General features: G+C 43.5%; 1 protein-coding gene across 3 annotated transcripts in view; it reads left to right on the top strand.

Moving 5' to 3' along the window:
• The window catches only part of MCTP1 (multiple C2 and transmembrane domain containing 1), a 3,303,831-nt gene that overhangs the window by 3,241,105 nt on the left and 37,332 nt on the right, over positions 1–25,394 (top strand). For all 3 annotated transcript variants that reach the window (XM_069627643.1, XM_069627644.1, XM_069627642.1), the window contains one exon: positions 8,753–8,862. In XM_069627643.1, the coding sequence (XP_069483744.1) occupies positions 8,753–8,862 (110 nt within the window). The remainder of the gene's footprint in view (positions 1–8,752; positions 8,863–25,394) is intronic.

Below are 25,394 nucleotides of genomic sequence, written 5' to 3'. Positions count from 1 at the left end.
AGGAGCGCAGACTATGGAAACAAGAGACAAGGAAGTGTAGGGGCACTAACACCCCCAGACTGGGAGTGACTGAGAACTGACGATAAATCCCAGCAAGCGATCCTGAATTGAAGATAACTAAACTAATAGACCTTGTTGTTTAAACCCTTCTCCCATTCTTTGATTCCAAAGCGGGTTGTTATTCCACTAGCGAAGACGCTACTGGTGGTAGTCTACCCCTTTTGAATATACTGCAGAAACCACTGTCTGCGAATTGCTGCAGAATTAGTGTCAGTGGTAAAGCAGTACCACCAGCACCCCCTACCACAGAAAGTTGGCATCTGAAGCCTTTCCCTGAAAAAAAGATCAGCTCTGAGTTGAGCTTGAAAGGGTCTTACCAGTCAGCAGCTGCAGTGATGTATATTAGTATGCCCCTGGGGCTTTCGGTCAGGGCAGTGGGGTGCTTTGGTCTGATTGTGAAGGCCGGCTGCTTTCCGGAGATACTTACATATCTTCCTTCTGCCTGCATGCATGCCTGGGGAAACCACACTGCCAGAATACACAGTCTAGATCATTGGCAGCCATCCTCTTTGTAGAGTCGGGCTAATGACTACGCCATGCTGCTGTCTGAGGCAGACTGAGCAGAAATGTACATGTTCAATGCATAGTGACGAATTAACGTGTTCTGATCAGCCGATGTGGAGGCTCTCTATATCTCTTGTAGCTAAACTCGCTGAGCTGGCACCTAAGAGGCAGCCATTCCCCTAGTGGAGTGACCCTGCACATGATCAGGAATGGGTAGGTCAGCCACCACATAGGCCAGGCAGATAACAGTTTTTATCCAACAACTGGTGGACACCATTGAGACTTTCCTTTCTGCCCCTACTGGGCCAAAAGTCACCAAATGTTTTCCAAAAGTCTTCGGTTCTAGAGAGGTACTCAAGGAAGATTCTCCTCACGTTGATGACATGTCATACCTCTTCCTCTGGTGTTTGGGCTCCAAAAGAAAAGACGGGAGAACCACATCTTGAGAAGTGTGAAACTTGGAAACTATCTTAGGATCACAATGCAATACCACAGCTTTAGGAAGGACTCGAAGAAAGAGAGGCCTACACAACAATGACCCAATTTCACCAAACCTTTGGGCTGAGGTGGTAGCAACCAAAAAGCTGTTTTGAGGGTAAGGTGTTTGATATCAAGAATCCCAATTGGTTCAAAGGGGAGGACTTGGAGACATTATAGAACCAAAGGGAGATTCCAAGGAGGTAAGCCTTTATAGGAGGGAGGTTGACTCTTCCAACTAGTTCTTCACCCTCCAGCTTCCCCTCTTTTAGAGCCCTAAGAGCTGCCCAGTGAGAGCAAACAGTAGAAACAACTAAACACTTGTCAAACCCCTCAAGAAAGAATTGCAGCACAACCCGGATACCCCAGAAACGAGGTGACAAACTCGATCCTTCAAAAAGATCCCATCAATTCCTTTCATAGCCTTTTCAAGTGGAAGGGTGCATAGGGTGGAGCAAAGTGTTAAATTGATCCAAAAAGCTCTGACCCTCAGTCCCTGCCTTTTAATTTGCAGGCTGCCCTATTCCTAGTGCCCCCAACCCCTGACCTGCTTGTAGAGGGCAAGGCCACTTTGGGGTTTTCCAAGCTGCCTGTAACTACATGTCCAGAAGGGAAGGGACACTCCCCTCTGATGCCAAAAGGGAACTACCAGAATCACTGCTGCCCTTTTCGGTTTGATCTACATATTACCCTGGGGATCAAGGGGAATATGAGGCAAAGTATCAGTATACATTATAGAGAAACAAAAGAATTACGGAAGAAAATGCTGAGTAAGGCATTGAAAAAAAAGAATTCCATAAATGTAGATCAAAGGGAGCGGGGGTTGGGTGGGTGTCTCCCACTCCCCTTGATCGACATTCCAGAACTTCAGGGTTTGCAGGGGTGTCCCTACTTCCATAAAAAGGAAAGCTGGGGACAAGCACATTTTAAAAAAAGGAAGGGTCTCTGCGGCTCTGGTTAATTGGAATAGAAGTTATGGTCATGAGCGACTGCATAGGAGGGGTCAGAAATTCTATGAGCTAGCCTCCCTGGACTGTCTGCAGAGCCCAGGCATCTGAAGATCACCTTCCCAGACCGCAGAATAGTGGCGGAGCCTTCCACTCACCCACATGCAGTCATTGTCAGGACTTCTGTGACTGTCTGCTGGTGGGTTCCGTAGCCTTTATCTTAGGATGTAACCCCTGAGATTGTGGAACGGACTTCGTTCTGGTAGCAGAAGCATGATCCTGAGCCTTAGACGGCCATGATTTGCGACAAGAGGAGGAAGGAGCTCCTACATTTTCCAGCTTGTTTATCAAAGACCTCATAGACTTTGTGCACTATGAGGTCCACTAAAAGGATGAGTCTCTCGAAGGGAATCTTCAGGGCATTAGATTTCGGGGAGCCGAAATGTCTGCTCCCTTTGCCATGGCTGTTCCCTGAACTCCATGATATGATAAATCTGACAGTTCCACCTGATTTTGCCTTTCTGTCAGAATGGGTGCACAATCAAAACCATCCTCCATGGTTTTGCGCAGATTCTTAATCCCTCCAAAAACAGTCTCAGCGTGAAGAACACATAGATATTTGCTCTAAGGTCCAGGAGGGCCCCTGAATGGACCTTCGTAAGTGCTGTATTATGCTTACAGTCAACAGGGTCCCAGACCACTGCTTCTTTGGATGCCACTGATGACCTCCCCACCAGACTGGTCAGGATGCCATTGACCTCCACCGTTTCTGGGAGAAAAGATTCCGTGCCTTTGAGAGGGTATCATTTTGACATTATCCTTTGCATAGCAGCATACTCTGTATCATTCCACTCCTTTTCGGAGGGTGTCCTTTATTTCAGAAATCACTGGCTGACCCATTTTAGGTGTGTGTTTATACTGCCTGATCTTCAGATCGGTCACCCCTAACTGAATTGCGTGTCCAGAAAACCCCCATGCTTTGCCATACTTGGCATAGTATTGCCTCGCTCCTCCTCTCTATCCGGATATTGCTCCTCAGCCTCACCCTCAGAGACTGAAATCACAGACGAGGAGGAGGAAGCAGTTTGTGAAGAAGAGGATGTAGAGGAGTTTGAGGACCTTCTTCATTCTCTCGTGTTCTTGAATTGTCTCTCTCATTGGTTTCTTCATTTCCCTTTGAGAGAGGGAACATTTTAATTCCATTTTCTGTTTACATGCTTTTCTCTTGCTGTACTTCTTAGGGGGAGAATCCTCCTCAGGCTGCTCCAAATGTCTCTTTTGCTCATTATGTTTACCCATCGTCGTTAGGGAGCTGGCACGCCCTGTGCAAACCCTCTGTAGTATTCAGATTATAATACTGCCAAAACAAGGAAGACGCAGCAGTGGTATCCATGACAACTGGGCTCTGCCTCCTGCCTGTCCCACCAATCCTGTTCCAAATATGGGAGCCCCTCACCACTGGGCAGCCAATTCCTGGAGCAACACCCCAGTTTGCCAAGCAACCCCGAAGCAGCCTAATATGTTTTTCCCGCCGATGGTTGTGCCGCTCGCCAACCATGCAGGAGGGAGGAAAACTGAGCGGGAGTTGCAGATGCCAGTATCCAAGTAACCAGTCTCTGCACTCAAAACATTTATCTCTTTGCTTACCTTAACGCCCCAGACTCGTGTTATCAGCCAGGGGCTTGTTGAACTGGCACTCCCTCCATAGGGGAAACAAGAGAGCCTTCTCGCCGGGTCACCAAGAAGTGCTTAACTTCACCCCTGTCTGGCAGGAAATGCAGGAGCTATACCATCCAGAGCCATCCCTGTTGCCCCGCTGGAGGGGATGTCCAGTAAGCACACCACGTTGCTCTACAGTTCCCAGCACCAGAAAGAATTGAATTCCTCACTGAAGGACAGGAATTTTTTTATCTAAGGGATTATGGATACGTGGGTGGTTTATACATCCAATAAGAAAGAGAAAAAGGGTTTCAGTGGGGAGGCGGGGCCTCAGAGGTAAGTACTGGGATGAGGAAGAGGGTCGTGGAGGTAGTGATCTTTACTTACTGTAATCACTGAAGACGACTGGCCCATCAAGTCCCACATAACATTTGAAATTGGTGAATGTTTTGGCCTGATAAAGATGATTCAACCTGAAGATTTGAGGAACTCCTTCACTTAGCAGATAGTTTAACTATTTATATGGAAGACAGTTGAATGCACTGTCCACCTTACTTCTTTAAGTCCCTTATTGTGGTTGCTGGTTTAGCCAGCATATCATGTCTTAATGGGGTTTTACTTCAGTTGCAGGAGGAGCGCCGTGATGTGACTGCTCTCTCTGAGCTCGCTCTCTTCTTTTCCCTCAGCTATCGCACCGCATCACCCGTGCACGAGCCAAGTCTTGCAAGAACACACCCAAAGTCGCTCTTGCGAGACTAGCTCTCCACAGTGAAGACCAGTATTTCTTGATGTTGATATGGAGAGGGAGGAGACGAAGACATCAGAAAGGGGGGCATTGGAAACATGCACATTCAATGTGGTTGTTTTGGGTGAATACTTTGGGCAGAATACAGTGGCCTCCCAATTGGCATCCATAATCACGCCGGGGTCAAACATGCAAAGAGACGTAAATGTGAACAGCATGCGTCTCAGTGGCAGGGGGGACAGGTGTGGCCGACGGGAGGGATTGTTGTTAAGGTTGGGTGTTTCGGATGGGAGAGAGATGTGAAGATATGGAGTGGGGCCTCCCCAGCATTGGAATCCAGGCCATGGGTGAAAAGCAGAGGGCTGAAACATTGAGTCCAGTTAAATGATGCTGGTGTTGTTACATATATAAAATGCGATCCAAAAAGCTGTTTGAGGAAATAATCTTTGGTTAACCCATATTTTAAGGAAACGGAACAATGCAGGTAGTCCATTCTGTACCATGACAAAAAACAGTGGGACAATACGCATATTCTCAAGTCTAACACTATGTATATAGGACTGGGAGAAATATCACACAAGCTCGAGAATGTGACACAACTCTAAGACTCAGGAATGAGGCACATCTCAGACGCTCAGGATTCTGGGTCTGCGCACAGACCCAAGAATGGGATGCAACTCAAAGGCTCAGAAATGGGGTGCTGATCACGTGGTCATGAATGGATCAGGCATGGGGCATAGCTCCTGCGCTCAGGCAGGCATCATAGCTCATAGCTTACGGAATGTGGTGCATCTCACTGGCTGAGAAAGGGAGCACAGATCTCTGTCTCTGGAGAGGAGGGCTACATAGACACCCAGCAAGTGGAGAACAACACACACACTCAAGAGGCTCAGGGCCTGAACTTCAAAGTGGGAGGGCAACTATCAGTGCCAGGTGACCAACAGTTCCAGGCAGAACCATAGTTCGGGGCATAAGGGACACAGTTTTGGGTAGGAGGACCAGAGTGACAGAGTGGCAATCATTTCAGGCAGTAAGACAGCAGTTCCAGGCTAGAGGGAACAAGAATGACTTGAGGATGCAACAGTTCCAGGTGGGGGACAAAAGTTCGAAGCTAGGTGGCTGCAGTTCCAGGCGGGGAAAAAATATTCTTCGCGGGCGCATGCTCGTCCTATGAAGGCCATGGCAAATGTAATGGCACAACAAATCTCAGGCATGCGGAGGACTGTGCAAGACAGTGAACTCCCTCTTCAGTGGGTCCCGAGGGGAGTGGCAGATCACGGTTCCATAGAATGTTCCTGGCATAATCACTGCAAAGTCTGCAGGCCAACAGGTGGCCACCATGTTCAATAAGGGGGTTGTTGTGGGGGCTGGCTACTGGCAACACAGACATCAGCACCATAGAGGCCAAGTGCCTCAGGGGGTTGCCGGGGAACACCCGGTTTTATGTGGGGGCAAGGCAGGCCATACCCAGACCATGCAGGCCCTAGCCACCTTGCTGGCACGAGGGTCCCACGGCATCATGGCCTGAAGACCCATGCTCACACGGCGTGGGCCTGCAGGGCTAAATAAGAGATAGACTCAATCGTTCCTCTTTGGGAGTTGGCAGCCGTTCTGATGCACATGCCTGTAGGGGCTATTTTTATTAGCTTGGCCCATGACAAAGTCATGGCCCATCTTAAAAGGGCAGTACACGTTGGGAGAGACCCACATCTTAAAGGGGCAATACACATGAGAAGGTCACACATCACAGGGGTGGAATAGGCTTCCTGTCTTTAAGCTGGGAAACATTTGTGGGTCTAAATAAATCTCATGGGTGACTCCTAACCTGTACATAGGGTGCAACAGTGCTGTTCATCCGGTGGTGAATCCTACGGATCCCCTCCCCCATTGTGTGCACCTCCCCCGCATAGGAGTTCCCAATGTCTGGAGGGGAAAAGGAAATGTTTTGAATTTGCCATGTCCGCTGGAAAGCATCAGCAGTGCTGACAGGTGGGGAACGTGGTAATTCCAAGGATATGCCAGCCCCAGGGGAATCATTAAACTTTGGAGCAACCTGCCTTCCTCACCACCCCAGCCTTGCCAGGTATCCCTGCTACCTGGCAGGACCAGGCATCAGTTTGTCTGTAGTTTGCCATTCTGATATCCGCCATGTCCTTGTCACATCCTGGCCACCCTCTAATCATTGTTTTGCGTGTTATTGTGCATTGTGCAATATTATGCATACATGCCATTTTGCAAACAAATAAACAACTAAGGACTTTCTTTCCTCTTGCTCCAAAGTTGCTCTCCAGAGGATAGGAAGAAGCAAAGTGAATACTTCCATCTTTAATAACGAAAATATTTTGTCATCCATGCTTGCGCTTTGATTGCACTGTACCTGCATCCTTTGGCTATCACATGAATGGAATGGCTCTTTCGTAATGATTTGTATTTATTGTGTTTATATAGCGCTTTCATCCAATGCGCTTTACATTATAACAACAGAATATATAGTACATTATAACAGTAGAAGCATTTTACTCGCGGATGATAGAGAATTGATGTTCAGAATTGATGGTGATTAGCCATATTTCCAAAGCACAAAGCCATCAACCTTAAGTAGCCAACGCTGAATTAATCTTTTGGTGGCCCACCTCCTGACCCATGTGAGCTCATCGTGCTGGGACAAAGGAACTTATTTTGGCTGAGGGCTTGTGGCATAGGGCACAGTGTTTACTGCCACCCTGCCAAATTATGGCATGCATATACCCTTTGTGGCATAAGAAGATCACTTGTGTGGGGCCTGTGTATGCGCCCTCATGGCTCTCAAAGGGCTACTGTTGGGGGATCTCTGGGTCTCCTCAAACGCCAGGCATCACTTCCCATCTAAGGAAAGACTGGGTGCGTGGGGAAAATAGCGCACCGGGGCAGTATTGGAGGTGCATGCAGCGAGACCTGCTTCCCAGAGGTATAAAACAATTGTACCCAAGCAGGAAATTTAATATAAAGGCATGCTAGTGCTAGCTATTACTCCCCTTCCTGGCAATGCAGATTTTCCCATGGGCAAGTAACTAAGTGACCCCCAGGTTAGGGGGACTCGGTTGCAGCCATTAGCCCCTATGCATTCCTCACATTGTTGCTGAAGCATCTCTGCATGCAGCCTGCAGAAGCTCTCCTTCGTCAGGACCCTTTTCAGGGTGCAATGCTTCTGCGGCAATGTGAGAACAAGAAATAGCTATGAATATCATACTAAACAGCAAACAATGTCAGCAGCAAAGATTGCAGAAATGTGCACTGGTGCAGGTGCAATTTGGCATTGTTTTAGCACTAGGACAAACATTGCCCTGCTGCAAAAAACATGGGCCTTATTGCAGAACCCTTGCACAGGTGCAAGTGCAATTAGCACTAGGGCAAACATTCAATACATGTGTGCACCATAGCAATGTTTACTTTATTACTAGTCTTCCCCCCAATGCAAAAAGAAATGGAGCGTGCCAATACAGAATATCAAGGACACCGTTGTTCAGAAGAAGGCAGAACAACGTGGACTTTCCACTTTGGGTCTTGACAATAAACAGTGGCATAGATCTGGCACTATTGATGGATTTAGGACTGGGAGAAATGTCACAAAACTCTAGGACTCAGGAATGAGGCATGTCCCAGAGGCTCCGGAATGGGACTCTGCTCACAGTCCCAAGCATGGGATGTCTGAGCACTAAGGCACATTTTCCCCAGGTGCAACAATGCATTGAAAGAATCGTGTGTTTGCACTAGGGCAATGTTTGTCCTGGTGCTAATTCTAAATTGTGTTCCTATCTCAAGAGCAGCGGAGCGCTTTACAAGAGGAGGGTGCCAGAGCTGGGCCTGGCATTTTATACAGTAGCTCAGTACTGTTGGTGGAGGGAAAGAGGGATTTTTGTTTGCCCTGCAGGTATTGTTGAAAAAGCCACATTTTTAGTGTTTCGCGGAACTGTAGGTTTTCTGGGGCGTTTCGAGCTTCTTCCGGATTGAGTTCCAGATTGTCGGGGTGTGTCAAAAATACACTCGCAAAACTGCAAAGCTTATTTCCTCTGCTCCTGGTATATAAAAAAATTGAACAAGTATTCATGGTTTCCAAAGTGCTGTAATTTTTGTAAAGATGTTTTTTTTGCTATGACACCTTAGTTTTGTTTTAAAACGAAGACAAGCTTCTAGGTAAAAGTTGCACAAAGGTTTTAGCACGAGGAGGCCCAACTATTTGAACTTTAGCACTGATATGGGAATCCGTGAGCGCTAATTTGGGCCAGTGTATGAATTTACAATCCTAGCTTTATCTGCGGTCTTCATTGATCAGATTCATTAAGTCATAAGTTGCTGACTGACTTTCCCATTGTTCCTTCAGCACGTTCAACTGGACGGTGCCCTTCCTGAGCTGGCTTGCCATCGTGGCCCTGTGCGTCTTCACCGCAGTCCTGTACTTCATCCCGCTGAGGTACATCGTCCTTGTCTGGGGTAGGTAAACCTTGTGTTGAACTGTCTCCGCTGTTTCGAGCAAACTGTTTGTTTGTTTGTTTGTTTGTTTATTTGATAATGCGCACCAAACCCATTAGGTAGCCGGGCGCAGTAGAGGTCAAGACAGCTTAAACGTGGTTACATAATGTGTACAAAGAAGCATATAATGGTTACATAATATTTACAAAGAAGCATATAATATACAAAAACAGTTGAAGATAGCAAGTTAAGAGACAAGCAGCAGAGACAAGCCTGCAAGGTAAGCTAACAGTCATTTGTTCGTAGCCCCAATGTTGTGACTCTTGTGGCTGGATGAGTTATACTGTCCGCGCGAGCCGGTATTTATCGCTGCGAAGCTACTGTGTGATTGAAAGAGACAGGTTAGTTAAAAATGGCAACTGTGGAAAGATTTAGACCTGCTCGCCAGCTGCATTTTTCTCCGCCCGCCACGCCATAGCCGCCTTCATACCATAAACATGTAGCCACAAGGATTCCCCATACATCACAGGGTGGCGTGCACTCCATATTAGGATGATTTATTTCCACCGCTTATACATAAAATGGAGGCATTTCCATCCATTCCGCGCGCTGAGGACAATGAGCTTTTGTGTGGCGCGCGCACCACACTCCATCTTAGGGCTCTGCCTGAAAAGATGCCAGGCGGGAACCTTCCGAAAGGTCACCTTTAGCCGGACAGGGAAATATTGGACGTATTTGCAGAGCAGTTTCTAAACAAGGAAGTGTTTTAGTTTAAGAAAATGCTTCTCACGGAGTAGGCCGTCCTAATTGACTTACATCCTCCTCCTGTGAGAGCTACTGTGTGCAGGGCGGCCAATGATTCCCTTCATTAGCTTTTAACAGAAGCTCAAGATAGCGCCAACAGCACCTGGGTACAATAAGGGCTGCTGTTAAGAGCTGACTGGGAAAGGACGGGCATTGTTGTCGGGATGTCAGCAAGAAGGGACGGCTCCTCTGTCTCATTCAGCCTGTGAGCTATTGCAAGCCATCATGCGTTTCCTCCAGCAACTCCAACCTAGCGGAGCTTTTAACTCGATGCCCAAGGGGCTACCAAATAGAACCACTAAGCGGCTAATGTCTATCCTAGCACTTTTGCCACTCTGGCACATACATCATAATTAGGCAATGCGGATCAGCGAAAGTTTAGGAAGGCGGAGGATTTCCACGCAGAATAAACTAAACACACGGGGCCAGTTATCACAAGGGGCGCCATTTAAAGCAAGAAACGCTAAAGGGTTCAGGGCCGGGACACTTACACATTTGTTTTTATACTGTTGCCCCCTCCCCACTCACCGTGCAAAGTGTTCCCATAATGTTTAATTCTTTACATTAACCTGTAAACCACGCAGCTCTTTTTGGGGAGATATGAGGATGGGGCTCTGCGATAGAACCCCAACAGGCTAAATGATCGGGGAAGAGAAGAGCTGGCCCTGTGCTTGTGTCCCATGCTACCACTCCAAGATGTCTATGGTCTGGGGCGGCTCCGATTGGAAGCCATTTGTAAACATAACACCACATGTAAACCAGTTGCTCATTGCTGTACTAGTTTATGGTATGCAGCAGACACAACACACAAAGAGAACTTAGAATTGGGCATCAGTAGGCATCGGCAAAGGGGTGCTCTCCTCCCTCATGGTTCCAAGGGACATTAGTGTTTAAGTGGGACAGGAAATCGAGAGGGGGGGTTGCTACATAATATTGTCGGCTTCACTGGAATGATCAACTCTCAACAGGCATTTTTTACGGTATGAATAGGCGTTGCTTTATTTTACAATGTACTTGGCATTGCCTCAATGTCACCCGCAACTGCTCCCTTTGCTCCCTGCGAGACCTACGCCCCACATACCTCGTTTCAGAAAAAAGGAAGTGTTTAGTCAATTGCAAAGTATTTTAATCTTGCTGGGTTATTCTTGATTGCAACTGGCCTGAACAATCCAGCTTCTTGGCTGGAACTGCATGCTATAGACTTCTCTTCCAAATACATTAACTCAGGACTGTCCTCTTTATTCAGCCAAGATGGCCACTAGTTGAAAAGCAAGCACGGGTGAAGATGCATTTCCTTCTTGCATCATTGGTTCTGAATGCTCCTCCATGTCCATAAGCTTAGGACACCTTACATTGGTCTGCAAACCCTCTGGTATGTGATAGAATCTTTAAAGCTAAAGTGATCAAATTAGATGAACGAATTAATACAGCCAAATCAAACTTGAGAGAGTTATTCTCTATTTTACATGAGTTAAAAGGTACGAAAAAAGATCCCCAAGTGGTCATTGATAACTGGTGCCAAAATGTCCAGGATGGCTTTGCACAGAAAATAAATCAGCACCGAATTTGCATTACAGATTGTATAAACACATTACCAAACTTATAAACAGGGATTTTTTTTATCCCTGTGTAAAGGTCATTTTCTGATGGTGATACATTTGTTTTTAATCAAGTCTCAGATAGAGAGGTTTTTAAGATTGTGCATATAATGAAGCCTGCCACCTGTAAAGGAGCTGTCTTTCCTGCCTCCTTCCTTAAAGAGTTCTGACCATCTTTTGTTCCCTGGGTTACTGGCTTCATGAACCGTTCTTTTTTGGAAGGCCTTGTCCCAGAATGTTTAAAGGAGGCAATGGATATCCCCTTTATTAAAACAGGACAACCTTGATCCCAGTGACCCAGTTAGTTATAGACCTATTACGAACATGACTTATTTGCTGAAGATTATTGATAAAGTGGCCTGTCATCAGTACCAGGGATTTGTTGAGCAGGGAGTTCTCACGGTGGGAAAATCAGGTTTTCGAATAAAGCATGGAGCAGAGACTGCGTTACTTGATTTGAAGTCCAACTTAACCAATACCATTAGACAAGGGTGGCTTAACATTGCTCCTGCTTCTCGATCCGTCCTCCGCCTTTGATTTGGTGAACCATGAGATGATGGCAGACAGATTAGTTGGTATTGGTAAATGTTCTAACTTCGCGGCCAAATGGTTTAAATCCTTTCTTGGGCAAAGGATGGCAAGATTGGCTAAGGATGATTACCAATCACAGCAATTTCCCCTTAATTTGGGTGTTCCGCAGGGCTCTTGCCTATCACCATTGCTATTTAATATCTTTTCAAGACCTCTATGTAATCTTTTGGATGATCTGGGCGTGCAGTTCGCAAACTATGCACACAGATCATCCTGGAGTTATCAGGGTCGTATGCAAAGGATTTGGCAAGGGTAAATTAGGTGTTTAGCGCCATAAAGATATGGATGCCTCAGAATTCACTGGCCCTAAATGATAAAATGACTGAGATCCTGATCCTTGGTACGGGTGCCAAGTTGAAAAAACTAGACCCCCAACATAGTGCCTTCATGATTGAAGGCAATATGATCTTGGTCTCAGATTATGTAAAAACCTTGGGGGGTCTTTTTTGATCCCCGATCAACTTTTAAGAAGCATATCTCCTACCTAAGCTCCTCTTGTGAGTATGTGACTCATTTACTCTAGCAAATTCGTCCTTACCTTTCAGAAAAAAATAGAGCTCTCATTGCAGATAAAGCAACGATAAACCCAAAGTTAGATTACTGCAACAGCCTGTTGGTGGGGACTACGCAGAGCAACATTAAAAGCTCCGTTATTCGGAATGGGGTAGTCCGTGCCGTCTGTGGTATGGACTGGGTTGTCATGTGGGGGTCGCCAGGGGTCTGCCTTGCTACCCCTGTGATCACCCTTGCTACCCTTAGAAAAAATATTTTTGTAAACTTTTTTTTAACTTTTTTTTTTTAATGTAAGCTCCTGGGCTGTGGCCAGTGTCATGTGGCTCTTTATTTTTGGAGTGGCTGACTTTCTTGTTCAGGCCTCTTAAATAAAACGGGGTTGCACAGGTGTATCACTTTAAGCAGTGATGCTAAATAAGAAAGAATAGGAATAACACATAATTTGTCTTTCCAGAATTCTATCCAATAATTGCTAGACTCATAAAGGTTTATTTCCAGGCACACTTCAGGTGGTGAGTCCCTGATTTAGCCTGTCCTTAAACACCTCAACTCAGCCTTTCACCCTTCTGAGGTCGAAAAAGGAGTACCAATACAGGTTGGGGGATATTGTATGTATATTTGATCTATATAAAGCACTTAAGTGTACGTGCTTTATAATAACATATCATTATCATTTGCCCTTGGACGTCTGCTTGCATTCACAGTAATTTGGTAATATGGACCTATACACACTGATATTAATGATACATATGGTGATCCATTCTTGTATGAAATGTATATAACATTATAGTGATATGCAACCATATTTTTTGTAGTGTACTGAGGAACAATATGTGATGTCCCTTCCTGTTTTGTCAAGGGGTGAAAGGTTGGGTTCCATCACTTCCCGTGATGTCACTTCGAGGTGGGAGGTCAAATGGCATCACTTCCTGTGATGTCAACAGAGGTCAAAAGTCATGTGATGTCACTTCCGCTACTCCTGGCATTTTGGTGAAATGACGTCCCTGGGTATGGACTGAAGAGCTCATATTTCTCAGGCTCATCGGAAGCTCCATTGGCTTCCAGTACAGCAGAGAATACATTTTAAGACATCCAGTCTGGATAAATGCTTGGCTGGTGATGCCCCTATTTACTTATCTTCACGAATTAAGAGTGAGCCTATTAGGTGAACCCCACGCTCTAATAAGGAATTCCTATTGGTCCAACCATGCTTTACATTGAAAATGATTGGGAGGGGGGAGGACTGTGGAGCGTAACATGCAAATGTAAAGACCAGAAGTGTACATATGGAAATGTCCTACATGTTGGTTAAGAGTGATGTGTTCTTTAAAAATAAAAAAAGTAAAAAAAAAAAATACACTGAAAATGATTGGAGGATCCAGTTTCATTTCATGGGCAACCGTTACATGGAACGTCTTACAGTACTCCCTTAGGCTTGTTCCGTCAACAGCACAATTCACTCTGAGAGCCTGAAAACGTTCCTTTTTGACAAAGGAATCGATAAATAACCCGAGATTAGTCTTGATCTTTCTTCTTCCTCGCTGTTTTGTGTTATATGTCATGTGACCGCTATGAGGCCTTAGGGCGTGTTAGCACAATATACAAATTCTATAGAATAGAGTGTTTTGTGCTAACATGACAAACAATTCCTGTCGAGAACCAGCCTCTTTGACCACAACATGGGGGATGTATTCTTGACAAGTGCATGAAGATAACACTTTAGGCCTAGCATGTAGGTTTCCCCATCTCATGTAGTTTATAGACAACCTGTAGCAAGAACAACATATACTTTTACTGAGATTGGGAAGCCAAAATGGGCAATTTCCTGGAAGAAATTGAAGTAATGCATGCTTAGTGGTAGAAGTCACATCACATATGCTCCAGGTATGTTAGCACCATGGGGTATACAATCCAGTTATGCAATAAAGGACCCTTTGGATCCATTGTAGGTCCTTACAAAGCATAGTCTTCACACAACACTTCAGAAACATCTTCAATCTTAACTGGGAAGCGTTGCCAGCTGATGGTTAAACATGCAAAGTTACGCTCAGTCATACGGAGTTCATCCAGCAGTTGGACTGCCATCACACAAATAGCTAGACAAAAAGGGGAGCCTAGACATAAGCGCTCCATGGAACAGACACAATCTCTGCAGTCCTGGCAGGGTGCTGTCTCAGCGATACAGCATCTAGAAGATCATACCATAGAGAAAGGGTTCTAGATGACCACTTCAATACTCTACAACAAGGCATTTACTTACTTCCAGATGTAATTGTGGATAGGATTGGCACAATAAACCATGATCTATCCATAATAAGGATTGCTCACCAGGCCTCTGTAAATCTGTTAAAAGTGACTGCCTTGCTCGACACACTTTCAAGGGGTATTGCAGATTAGAAACCACTGACTTTTCCCATTCAAGTCAATTAACTAAATGTGTCTACACAAGCAAGAAAGCAGGTCCTATCTGACACCACATACACACTTTTGAGTGCAGTGAGTAAACAATGCTTACACCATCGGCCTGTGCAATTGCCTGAAGCCAAAGTCATGCATCTTCAGTTTCCACTACTTTCGCTAAGGTTGGCACACCTCAAGAAATTTAAAATAACAATTGCCAGCACTGCTGAAGGATTTCAAGAAGCAGCTGAGAAAGCAATGTATCTGATTAATTCCATTCTGAAAGGCACTCGATCCTGGTCAGATAGAGTGATCACAATCCTTAAAAGCTTTAACTTGTCTGGAGTCCCTTCAGTTCTAAGAACAGCCACAGATTGGGCCACAAAGTCTGTCTTCAATACATGATCAGGCATTCTAGACTCCCTGTCAAGACTGGGCACTGGCATTTCACCTTTAGTTTTTACATATTTGCAGCTGTAGTATTCCTGGTTCTCATCATCTTCTCTTCAGGAGTGGAAAGTAACAGAAAATCTTCATTGGTGAACACAACTACAAGGCACTTCCTGCTGTGACCACACCTACAGGTTACAGTGAGAACATTCTCATCTCTCATCTCCAACTCGGTTGAGCAAAAAACAACAATTTGTAATCTGAGTAAGAAGTCACAGCTGCAGAGTTACGGAAATAACCAGCTCCTTTTTAATCATCGCCAACTCGATTCTGCAAAAACCAGCAATTGGTAATCCGAGTAAGAAGACGCTACTAGACCGGTCACCAAACAAACAGGCAGAAATTATTTTTAAAATATAAAATATGTTAATTAATAATTGACAAATCCGTATGTCATCATAAAATCATAGTTGTTCTTTTTCCCTCAACGAGCACTGTTGCTCTAATTTTTTTTAAAAAAAATTATTACTTGTTTATAGCCTAATTTAGGCTTTTACAAGAGCAATAAAACTTTTATAGAAGAGTGTCGAGATGAAAAGTTGGTGTAGAATCTCCGAAATCTAATGCGGTCTTTGCTTTACAGATTTGAGATTTTGTCCATTGTCAGTTTCAAGATTTTGGCTGCGGTCGATGGTCCATCTATTGTTATCGCCAGAAAGAAGACGTGTCCACCAAAGGTCTTCTTCGCTGAAGCCACAATCCAAGAATAGTGGTGAGAGGTACACCTTTCTGAGGTTTTGTGTGGCAGGACATTTCATCAGTAGATGTCCTATGGTTTCCGGCTGGTTGGTTTCCTGGCAAAGTCTACAATCACTCGTAGCGGATTGTGATCTAATTTTCAGGATTTCCATGGTGGGCAGAAGGTTGAGCCGTGCTCTGAGAAATGTCCCTCTCAAGGTTTTGTTGGGAAATTTCTTTATGTATGCTGCTACCTCTTTTCTTTTGCGCACTATTACGGGAAGATAGGTCAATAATCTGTTGGAAGACACCTGGTCTAGGGCCTTAATCCAGTCTAGGTCTTCCATCTTGGTTTTTATCCTCTGAGGGTTATAATATTTGCTCTAATATTTGCAGAGTAACCATTGTGTTCTTCTTGAGGGACAGTATCTGTCGGAGAACATATCAACTCTGATAGGCAAGGGTAGTCTGTATTTAAAACAAGGCGAGACATTGCCAGAAGAGCGCCATTTCATTGCAGTTTATTTTCAATTTACTAGTTGTCATTTTGTAAATATAAAGCCAATTTTGTTTCTCTCTAGTCTGGCTAACTAACAACACTGCAGGACCCTCCGGACATTACTGGCTACATGACATTTGGACACCCCACCCCTTTCCCTGGATTTCAGCAAAAGTGCACATTTGAGTGTGGGTTTGTGAATGTGTGGCTTCGCATATGTTCCCTGTACAATTCCACACTGTTTTACCGGTCTTCACCAAATTTTGCACAGTTACTTGTTAGGACCCTCTGCATATTACTGGCTACATGACATTTGGACACACCACCCCTTTCCCTGGATTTCAGCAAAAGTCCAAATGTGTCGGCTTGTGGGTTGGTGAAGCTTTGTTCCTTATAGAATTCCACAACTTTTTCCCAATCTGCACCAAACTTTGCACAGTTACCTGTACCTATGAGGGAATGAAAGCCTGGCCAACACCAGGTATGTCAGCTAGTGCTTAATATTTGCAAAAGCTTTATTTTGAGAGCGACTTTTATAATAAAAATAAATGTTTACCAAAGCCAGCTTGCTTTAGGTATTTAGTGATTCAGTCATACAACTCTCACACACATATATGACAGATATATTAGTCATTCTTATCTTCCCAAAATGCACTTTAATATGCAAAACAGCCAAAACCTCATTGGCTTTATTGGTGCAACATGACATTATCTTTGCAGTTCTTTCTAATCAATACACACATACACTGTGTTAAGCAATCACTTTTATATTCAAATACATGACATGCATTGTGTAAACCGTTGCAGAAATTAGGGTTTGCCCTTCAGAAAAATAAGGATTAAAAATTATGCATAATTTTACTATATTAAACACATGCCTATCCTTAAATAAAGCACAGAGTTTCTACAGGTGGCACTAAAATGATGTTCAGAAGCAGGCACTCATTTTCCTCCGTGGCCCACATTTTAGAGGTCTGTGGCCGCCCAAAAGTTGCAAGCATGAAATAGATCAGAGAGAAGTAAAAATGGTAAAGAGTAAATCTGAATGTGCAAGTGCATCAAGAAACCTGTGAGAGGGTACCCAAAGCCATAGAAGGGTGAGAACAAACCCTGTGTGCCAAAGGTGTCCCGCAAACATATCCATTCAGCCACAGAAGCTGCTCAGTGCTAAGCAGTCAAATGGCATCCCTTCCGGGTTTGTCATGTGTCTTTGATGACATTCTGCTGCACGCTCAGCACCACCAGGACAACCAAGTGCAAAGTATGTCACACAATGCAAAACTGATGTTTGTAAGTAATCTTTACATTAGATAGACATCTCTATCTATACCCACACATCTCATAATGTTCATAGGTATTGTACAGTTCAACCAACGCTATAGAGTTAACAAACATTTTAAATTACCTTAAACGCAAGCTGGCAAGACCCATAGCCTACACCACACCCACAAAGGTAATATTGTGCTGGAATGCCCGATCCGTTGCTACATTTTACTCTTGGAGTGTTGGGTATTTTGATCAATTGAACAAACAGCAATGATGTAAACAGTATGTACCGCTTCATTTGTTATACAAGGGGCCTGCATTGTGCAGCAAAGAGGAATGCTGTTGTTTCCCACACATGAATGTTCAGGGTCACCCTTATCCATTACTCCACAGTGAGAATTCACAGCCAAAGGTTCCAAGAACCTTCTCCAACTGTCTTTACTGAGGTGCTTATGCCCAGGCAGAGTGAATACATTTCACTTGTGAGTTTGCCATATTTAAATGGCTTTCCAGCTCAAAGGATTGGAAGTATGTTGGCTGCCACTGGTAACTTGCCTTATTTCCATTTTGCCCCCTGCTAACACCAGAGCTGTAACCATTAAAAGGGGGCTAAGTTATTTCTTTCAACATTTTATTAGATGTGCTTGTACCACTTGCATATATTTCATATGTAAGCTTTACCATTGGACAAGACTGGATATTGAAATTTAGTTATGTTGCATTAATATTACAGACCAAGCTAGGTGTTTCTCATAGAATGGCCGCAAGCAATTTGTGAGAGAAACCACATATTAGCATTGGAACCAAAATCCCTCATTCCAAACTTATCTCACTTGTGTTGGCAGACAGCTTAGGTTCTTAACATTTCATCTAAAAGATTGTTTTCGGACATAAACCAAAGTAGACAATTAGCTGTAGCAATTACCTCTAGTGCACTCAACTGTAGAACACACTGCCTCCTCCAAATCTTGGGCAACAGAGATCTGAAAACACTATTTCAACTAACATAACATAGAAGATGACAGGCTTGAATGAATAGAGCGGAAGCCCTAACTTTCTAATCCCTGCAACCTTAAAAACGTCCTTATAATGTTATGGGCACAAAATGAGGGTGAAGGGGTGTAGTTTGGGCAACATGGATAAAGTTTGTTGAAGGTGCTGAATCTGGTGAAAGTGCAGAGTCTGGCAGAGGTGGAGTAAAGGTAGGGGACACATGCACTTATTCGGGCCTAGGGCAGCAGAGCTCCTAAATACACCACTACTACTAACACATGGGCTACTTTCCACTTTTATCTTTTAACTTGCTTTGTTCGACTATAATATCTCATATAGCAGCAACATTACACAGTTCATACTTGCATATGTTAAAATTAGGTAGGCAGGTTGAATAACTATGAACAGGTTAATGGGATAAAAGCACACATTATGAAAAAGCATGTTACATAAAACCATAATCATTAAATAAACATAATCAAGCACACCAGAAACTGTTTGATATTCATTTTTTGTCAGCAAATCCATATATTGTTATGAAATCAGGGTTAGTGTTTCTCACAAGAAGCCATGCTCTAAATAGCATTTTAAGCATTAGGTTAACTGTCATTGATGTGATTAGTTTTTTTTTTTAACTATTCCAAAGCCTACAAAGTGACCTGTGCATATTTTGTTAACAGCAATATATCTCATAGCACGTATTCAACGATATTAGTAAGAAGATTATCTGGAGACCACAGCGAAGATCGTATTTAAAATCACATTGCATTTACCGGTCACTAACCAAACACTAAACAAACAGGCAGAAATTATTTTTAAAATGTTAAATAATACATTCATTTATAATCGAAAAATCTGTATGTCATCATGAAATCTTAGTTGTTTTTTTCCCTCAACGAGCACTGCTGTTCTAATATTTGCAAAGTGACCAATGCGTTCTTATTGAGGGACAGGAATCTGTCGGAGCACACATCAACTTTGATAGACAAGGATAGTCTGTTGACTACAAGGTTATGTTCAACGTAATAAGCCCTTGTATATAATATTTTAACGTCATATTTATTTTCTTCATGCTTATCCATGCCCCAAATATGAATTTTGACACTGCATACATTACAAAATCATTTTCAGAAGAGTTGCACAGAGCTATTGAATCTGATAAGTTTTGTATACCATGTTTTTCCAATAAGTGCTTTAAAAAGATATCTCTCCGGTGCTTGTATCGGGCGCAGAGAAATACGAAGTGCACAATGCACTCCTTAAATTTCCTGCATACCGGGAAAATATCCGAATCACTTTCTTTCCATATGCAGTGCTGATGTCACAACTGCAGAGTTACAGAAATAACCAACTCATTTTTACTCATCGCTAACTCGGTTTAGCAAAAACCGCCAATTGGTAATCCGAGTAAGAAGACGCTACTGGCATCTGGGCTACTCATCCGTTGCACCTGCAAGATATTACAAGTTCCACCAGTGAGCACCCTGCTAAACGCAACTGGAGGAGTGCTTGTCACTGATTGCAGACCATGGGGTTGAACTGCTGCAGAGAAAACCCAGATGCACAGGTCCGTGCACAGCATGGGGAAGACGACATCTCTGTGGAAGTGGTACCCGCCCTTCATCATGCATGAATGAAGCAATGGTGGGTGATGAACAATCACAGCCCTCTTGGTTCATTGGTGCCAGAAGTATTGATTTCTCCTACTGTCCACCTTTCTACAGAGCTGAATGTGCCTGGAAATGTCTAAGACTGGCTGCCCGAATCAGCACCATCATTAAGAACAAGATATCTTGGCTGTTTTGACTGGCATTAGTGTCGGGGGCAGGATAATCATCAGAATCATCCAGACGAGAGCCTGGCATGGTGGCCACATTGTGACTGAGACTCACCACCTTCTTAAAACCCGGTACTGTTTGCTAAACTATCTGTGCAAATACAACAAAGAAGAGAGGCACTCCTGCATAGTTTGTACAGAGACACGCCTGCCTAGTTGCTACAGAGAAATTCCTGCAACAGAGCCCAAGGAGAGACACTGCTGCATGTTTTCCTGCTTCGCTACTGGAAAACCTCTGTAAATTGCCTAAATAGCAGTTGTTGTTTTTATCTTTCACTCGCTTTTTGCTCTCTGCTCTCAAAGTTCACATTTTGTTTCTTGTCCTTACAGTGTTTTACTGTTCATGTGTGCGGGGAGTGTTTCACTGTTCATACATTGAATTATATGCTTATAATATTAACAGCTCTAAAACCCCAATCCAGGCCATGTTAACCAGTAGTCACATATGAAACATCCATGTTAGCATTTACAGAGATGCATTTCACAAATGTGCATTCCAGCTGTTGACTTTGCCAGCAATCTCTTCTCAAGCACAATTGGAAATATACACATTACTGAAGCTTTCAGAATGCACTATGTGTTTACTAGAAACGTAAAATCCTGATGAATTTAGAAAATACATTTTGTTTCTTTCTATACTGCATGCACAATATAAGATTGCCTAAGCAACACGTTCATCCGTAAACCAAATCCAGTTTGCTGTATTATTTTTCAAAGCAATCACTGTGCAGTGTTTTGATGAGCACTTAGCAACTTGTGTGCTGTAGTATTAAAATATAGCAGCAGAGAGCACAAAGAATTCAACAACATATCTACTTTCAAATATGTTCATATAAGCAAAAAGAACACACGTTTTTGCTAACATTGATAAAATACTAACCAGGGTTGAAGGCTTAATTAGAAAATACAGAAAGCAGAAAATGTTTTGAAAGGGCTCTGATGTCTTTTTATCATTTGACAAAAGCCCCTCGTGTTCAAACGGGCAAGTTAATACGTAAGCAACAGATAGCAGATTGGCTTCATCTGAAATATAAATAACCAAAACATCTCCTAAAGCACTCCTTCTCTTTAATATATTGAGACCTCTAAGTAGTTATTCAAAGATACATCTCTAATGATTCAGGGTGTGGGGGAGGTAATGTCTCCCATATCAAACAAATTGGTACACTTACAGATTGGATTTTCCATTCCCTGCACACCCACTAGACTGATATCAGTCAACAATTCAAAAAAAAGATTTTTATGTTTGATAAATTCTCTTACCTGAACCTTAACATCAAAAAGTAGAATTTCAGTCAAATTATACTTAATAGATCAGTATTTAAAAAAATGTGTAACGATTTTTTTAAAAAAAGAGAACCATATCTAAGTACAATTGTATTGTGTCCAATTCTGTCAACAAACCACTATATATTACTTCAATGTATGTATTCCATAATTTCAATATAAAATATAAAATGCTCAACGCGGTTCAGGATAATCTTCCCTTCATCAGGAGCTATATTTTTATTATTATTCTTGATTTGTTGGATTAAACAATATATAATATGGTTAGATATTTGTGATATTGTGTTTGTTAAATCACTACAGAATGGTCAATACAAAATATTTTGTTTTATACAGAGATTCAATCTCTTAATATGTAGAGTATCATTTACACTTATTGTTTAATGGGGCCAGAGACAGAGATAAGAGGCCGGGCACAGGGAGATAAGAGTAAATTAAAAGATATGAAAACATTCTTGTCCCTTTCACCATTCTATGACAAAGGATACCCAGATAGTACCCCCATTACATGCAAGTGCATTGGACAGCTTCACGTGCTTACCAGACAGTTATCTGTCTCTAGACTTAAAAGCAGAAAGAACAGAGGGATTGTGATGCCCCCTTTTTCCTGTGGTGGTCATGGGTGTTTGTGGAGGTGGTTGGGGTGTAAGGGCTCCTGGACTGCCCCCTCTGTTAGCGCAAGGACTGAGATCCAGCCATCTGGGGACCTCCTGTTTACTACCCCTAGTTCCAGAATTCACTAGGTCAACATAGCCAACACTCCATTTGACCACCCCCTGTCGGTCCTGAAGGTTACGGAGGGGACTTCCTGTAGAAGTCTCGGTGTGTCAGTCGGTCCATTACAAGCTGAGGATCCTGCTTAAAGTACTTCCTTACCTACTTTCACAGTTTTACCCTTTGGTTGCATCTTCCCTGACTTCAGGTTCTTTGTATTATTGTAATTCCCTCTACCTTGCACAACCAGCCTATCTCTTACATCGGCTTCCGAGCCTTCAAAATTCCACGGCCAGGCTTGCCACTGGTGCTTCCTGTCACTCTTCTATTTTCCCCATCTTGAACTCCCTTCACTGGCTTCCTGTGTCTCAATGGATCACGGTTAAGGTCCTATGTATCGTTCATCGGTTCTTCCATAAAACTGGGCCTAAATAGCTTTGAGCTAAATTCTGTCAGTATGGCCCTTCTCGTCCTCTCTGCTCGGCCGCAGGCCTGCACATCTCTATCCCATGTTTTGAGTACTCGCAGGTGGGAGGTTGTTCCTTTTCAGTTGCTGCAGTGCAACTATGGAACTCCATTCACAGGATCTGTGATCATCTGCCATTCCGGCGGGCCCTTAAGACCTTTCTGTTTTCTGCCCGAGTCCAGCCTCAGGTCTTGGGTTTCTTGCTATCCTTGCACTGTTGCCCCCTCATCGCCATGATGCCCTAGTTGGCGAAGGCTGCCATTTAGAAATGTTTTTAACATAACACAGAGGAAATGATTATGTCCTTGTTGAAAATCATGAACCACTGATGTTAAGACGATTAGAAAAGAAACACTGTACATGGTCCTAGTGGTTAGTGATAAGAAATGTATTTTATCTTGATCAGATGCATTGTAATTCACCGAAAATGTTTGGAAACAAACTTTCTCCTGTGTGCCTACACTGTATTTCAAAATGTAAATTGTGTTTGGTAAAATAATGACATGATTCGACACAAAAAGAGAAGGGTTTGCTTTACAGGAATCTAGTGGGACGTCTCCCCTTGCATAAAGGATTCCTTGGCATGCCACCCTGCTAGCCTGGAATCCAGCCTGCACATGTGAGGTCGACCTGCCACAGCCAGGTCAAAATAACATTTTCTTCCATCCTGATGCATATGCTTTTGGGCAGCACTGAACCAGATAAGCTCCAATCAGTGAGAGGTTTTAAGCTATCCTGGCCCTCAGCAAAAACCGGTCAGAGAACATATCTCTATGGGACTGCTTCCTAAGCATCATGCATTCATCTATGATAGCAAGTCAGCTTGTAAATTACCTGGTCTCACGGCCATTGCTCTGGAATATATCACACCTATCGCAATATGTGGGATACGGTACCTACCCCATGAGCCTCATTCCTCTATTTGGTCATGGAACTCCTTGGAGACTGGCAATATCCTTTTTAGGAGGAACGGTCGGGATATTGTATTCCTTACGCTGTGATCTCCTTTGATACGCGGCCTCTTGCTGTAGCTAGTCTACGAATCAAAAACATTTATGCAGCTTCAAATATGTTGCAGAAAAAAATCTAAAAACGTTTTGTGCTTTAAATTAAATAACATCTAGATAGAGCCTTGCGCTCACATATTTGATTGCAACAGTGCACAAAAACAACAAACACCCATGAACAGATCTTATCAATGAATGGCTGCAAAGTGTCACTAAAAGCTACTTTACGAGGAAGGGATCGGAAACCTAGCAGCAATTTTAATTAAGTGCTGCAGTGACAGCTGCAATTCTGCTGCATGCTGGCTGGAGCAGCAATCATCGTGACATCACAACCCATCTGTAAAAAATGATTACTGAACAGTTAAGTTGTTGTTTTCTCATTACAGGTCAGTAGTGATGCCACAACTAGCCTGTAATAAGAACATTGTTTGCAGGCTTTTATACAGGTATTTGCAGGCTAACCTATCTTACAATAGTATTTGACAAATTTGCCGTAGGGCAGAAGACTCTTCTAGCATAGAGTCTACCTCGAAAACAAGGCCTTTGTTAAACTTTGGAATCATCTCACAGTATCATTCGTTCAATGAAGAAGTCTGTCTGCATCACCTTTAGCATTATTGGAGTTTAAGTCATCAAACCATTCTCTCTTTTCAGCGGATGTACTCATAATCCACAGCACCCAAGGACTACAGTATTACACATCTCTCTCATCAGTCACAATCTCTGGAGGATAGCTCAGGGGCAACGTGCTCGCCTTGGAAACAGAGCATGCTCGATCCCCAGGTCTGTGCTTAGAAACCTCTGGGTATTAAGCACGTTATAAATAACCTATCATATCAATATACCTTCTCTACCATCCACACTTCTTTGCAGCCAACTTATCTTCACAGGGTGAGATAAGAAGGTTTTGGGCAAGCTCAGTATCCTGCTAGAAAAAGCTATGGGGTTCAGATCAGGTCATGCGCACTGAGATCTGAGGGCTTGTTGCGCATTAAAAGCAATAAATAATAATATTAATCAGCTCTTATATTATCGTTTGTGTTGAGGTTTTTTCCACACGAGCACAGTATGCATTGGCCCTAAACCTGTGCGCTGTGCCTCTCCTCTTAAGAACTTGGTGATTTCAGATGTCAGTCGCAGCTTCTCACATCGCTCCTATAGAAAAGTGATCAGTAATGTGGGCCCTCTGAATTGCCCACCGCCTGCTATGGGATACGGGGCTTAGCACTCAAGCAAGGACCCAATACCAGGCCCCAATTCCTAATCTGCTTGTTGAACAATCATTGAGGGATCAGCTCTCCCCCGAACATAATTATTTGTATCAGGCATATCACCGCCACACATGCACTGATCAGCCATGGCAGTCATTAAATATATCTGTACTGCTTATTGGTCAAGTGCAATGATAACCTGAAGAAAACGCATCCATTCTTCAGAAGCTGAGCTCAGT

The sequence above is a fragment of the Ambystoma mexicanum genome, chromosome 6p, assembly GCF_040938575.1.
Source record: "Ambystoma mexicanum isolate Mex_15411 chromosome 6p, UKY_AmexF1_1, whole genome shotgun sequence".
In the NCBI taxonomy this organism is placed as follows: Eukaryota; Metazoa; Chordata; class Amphibia; order Caudata; family Ambystomatidae; genus Ambystoma; species Ambystoma mexicanum.
This window is presented reverse-complemented; position numbering and strand designations above follow the sequence as displayed.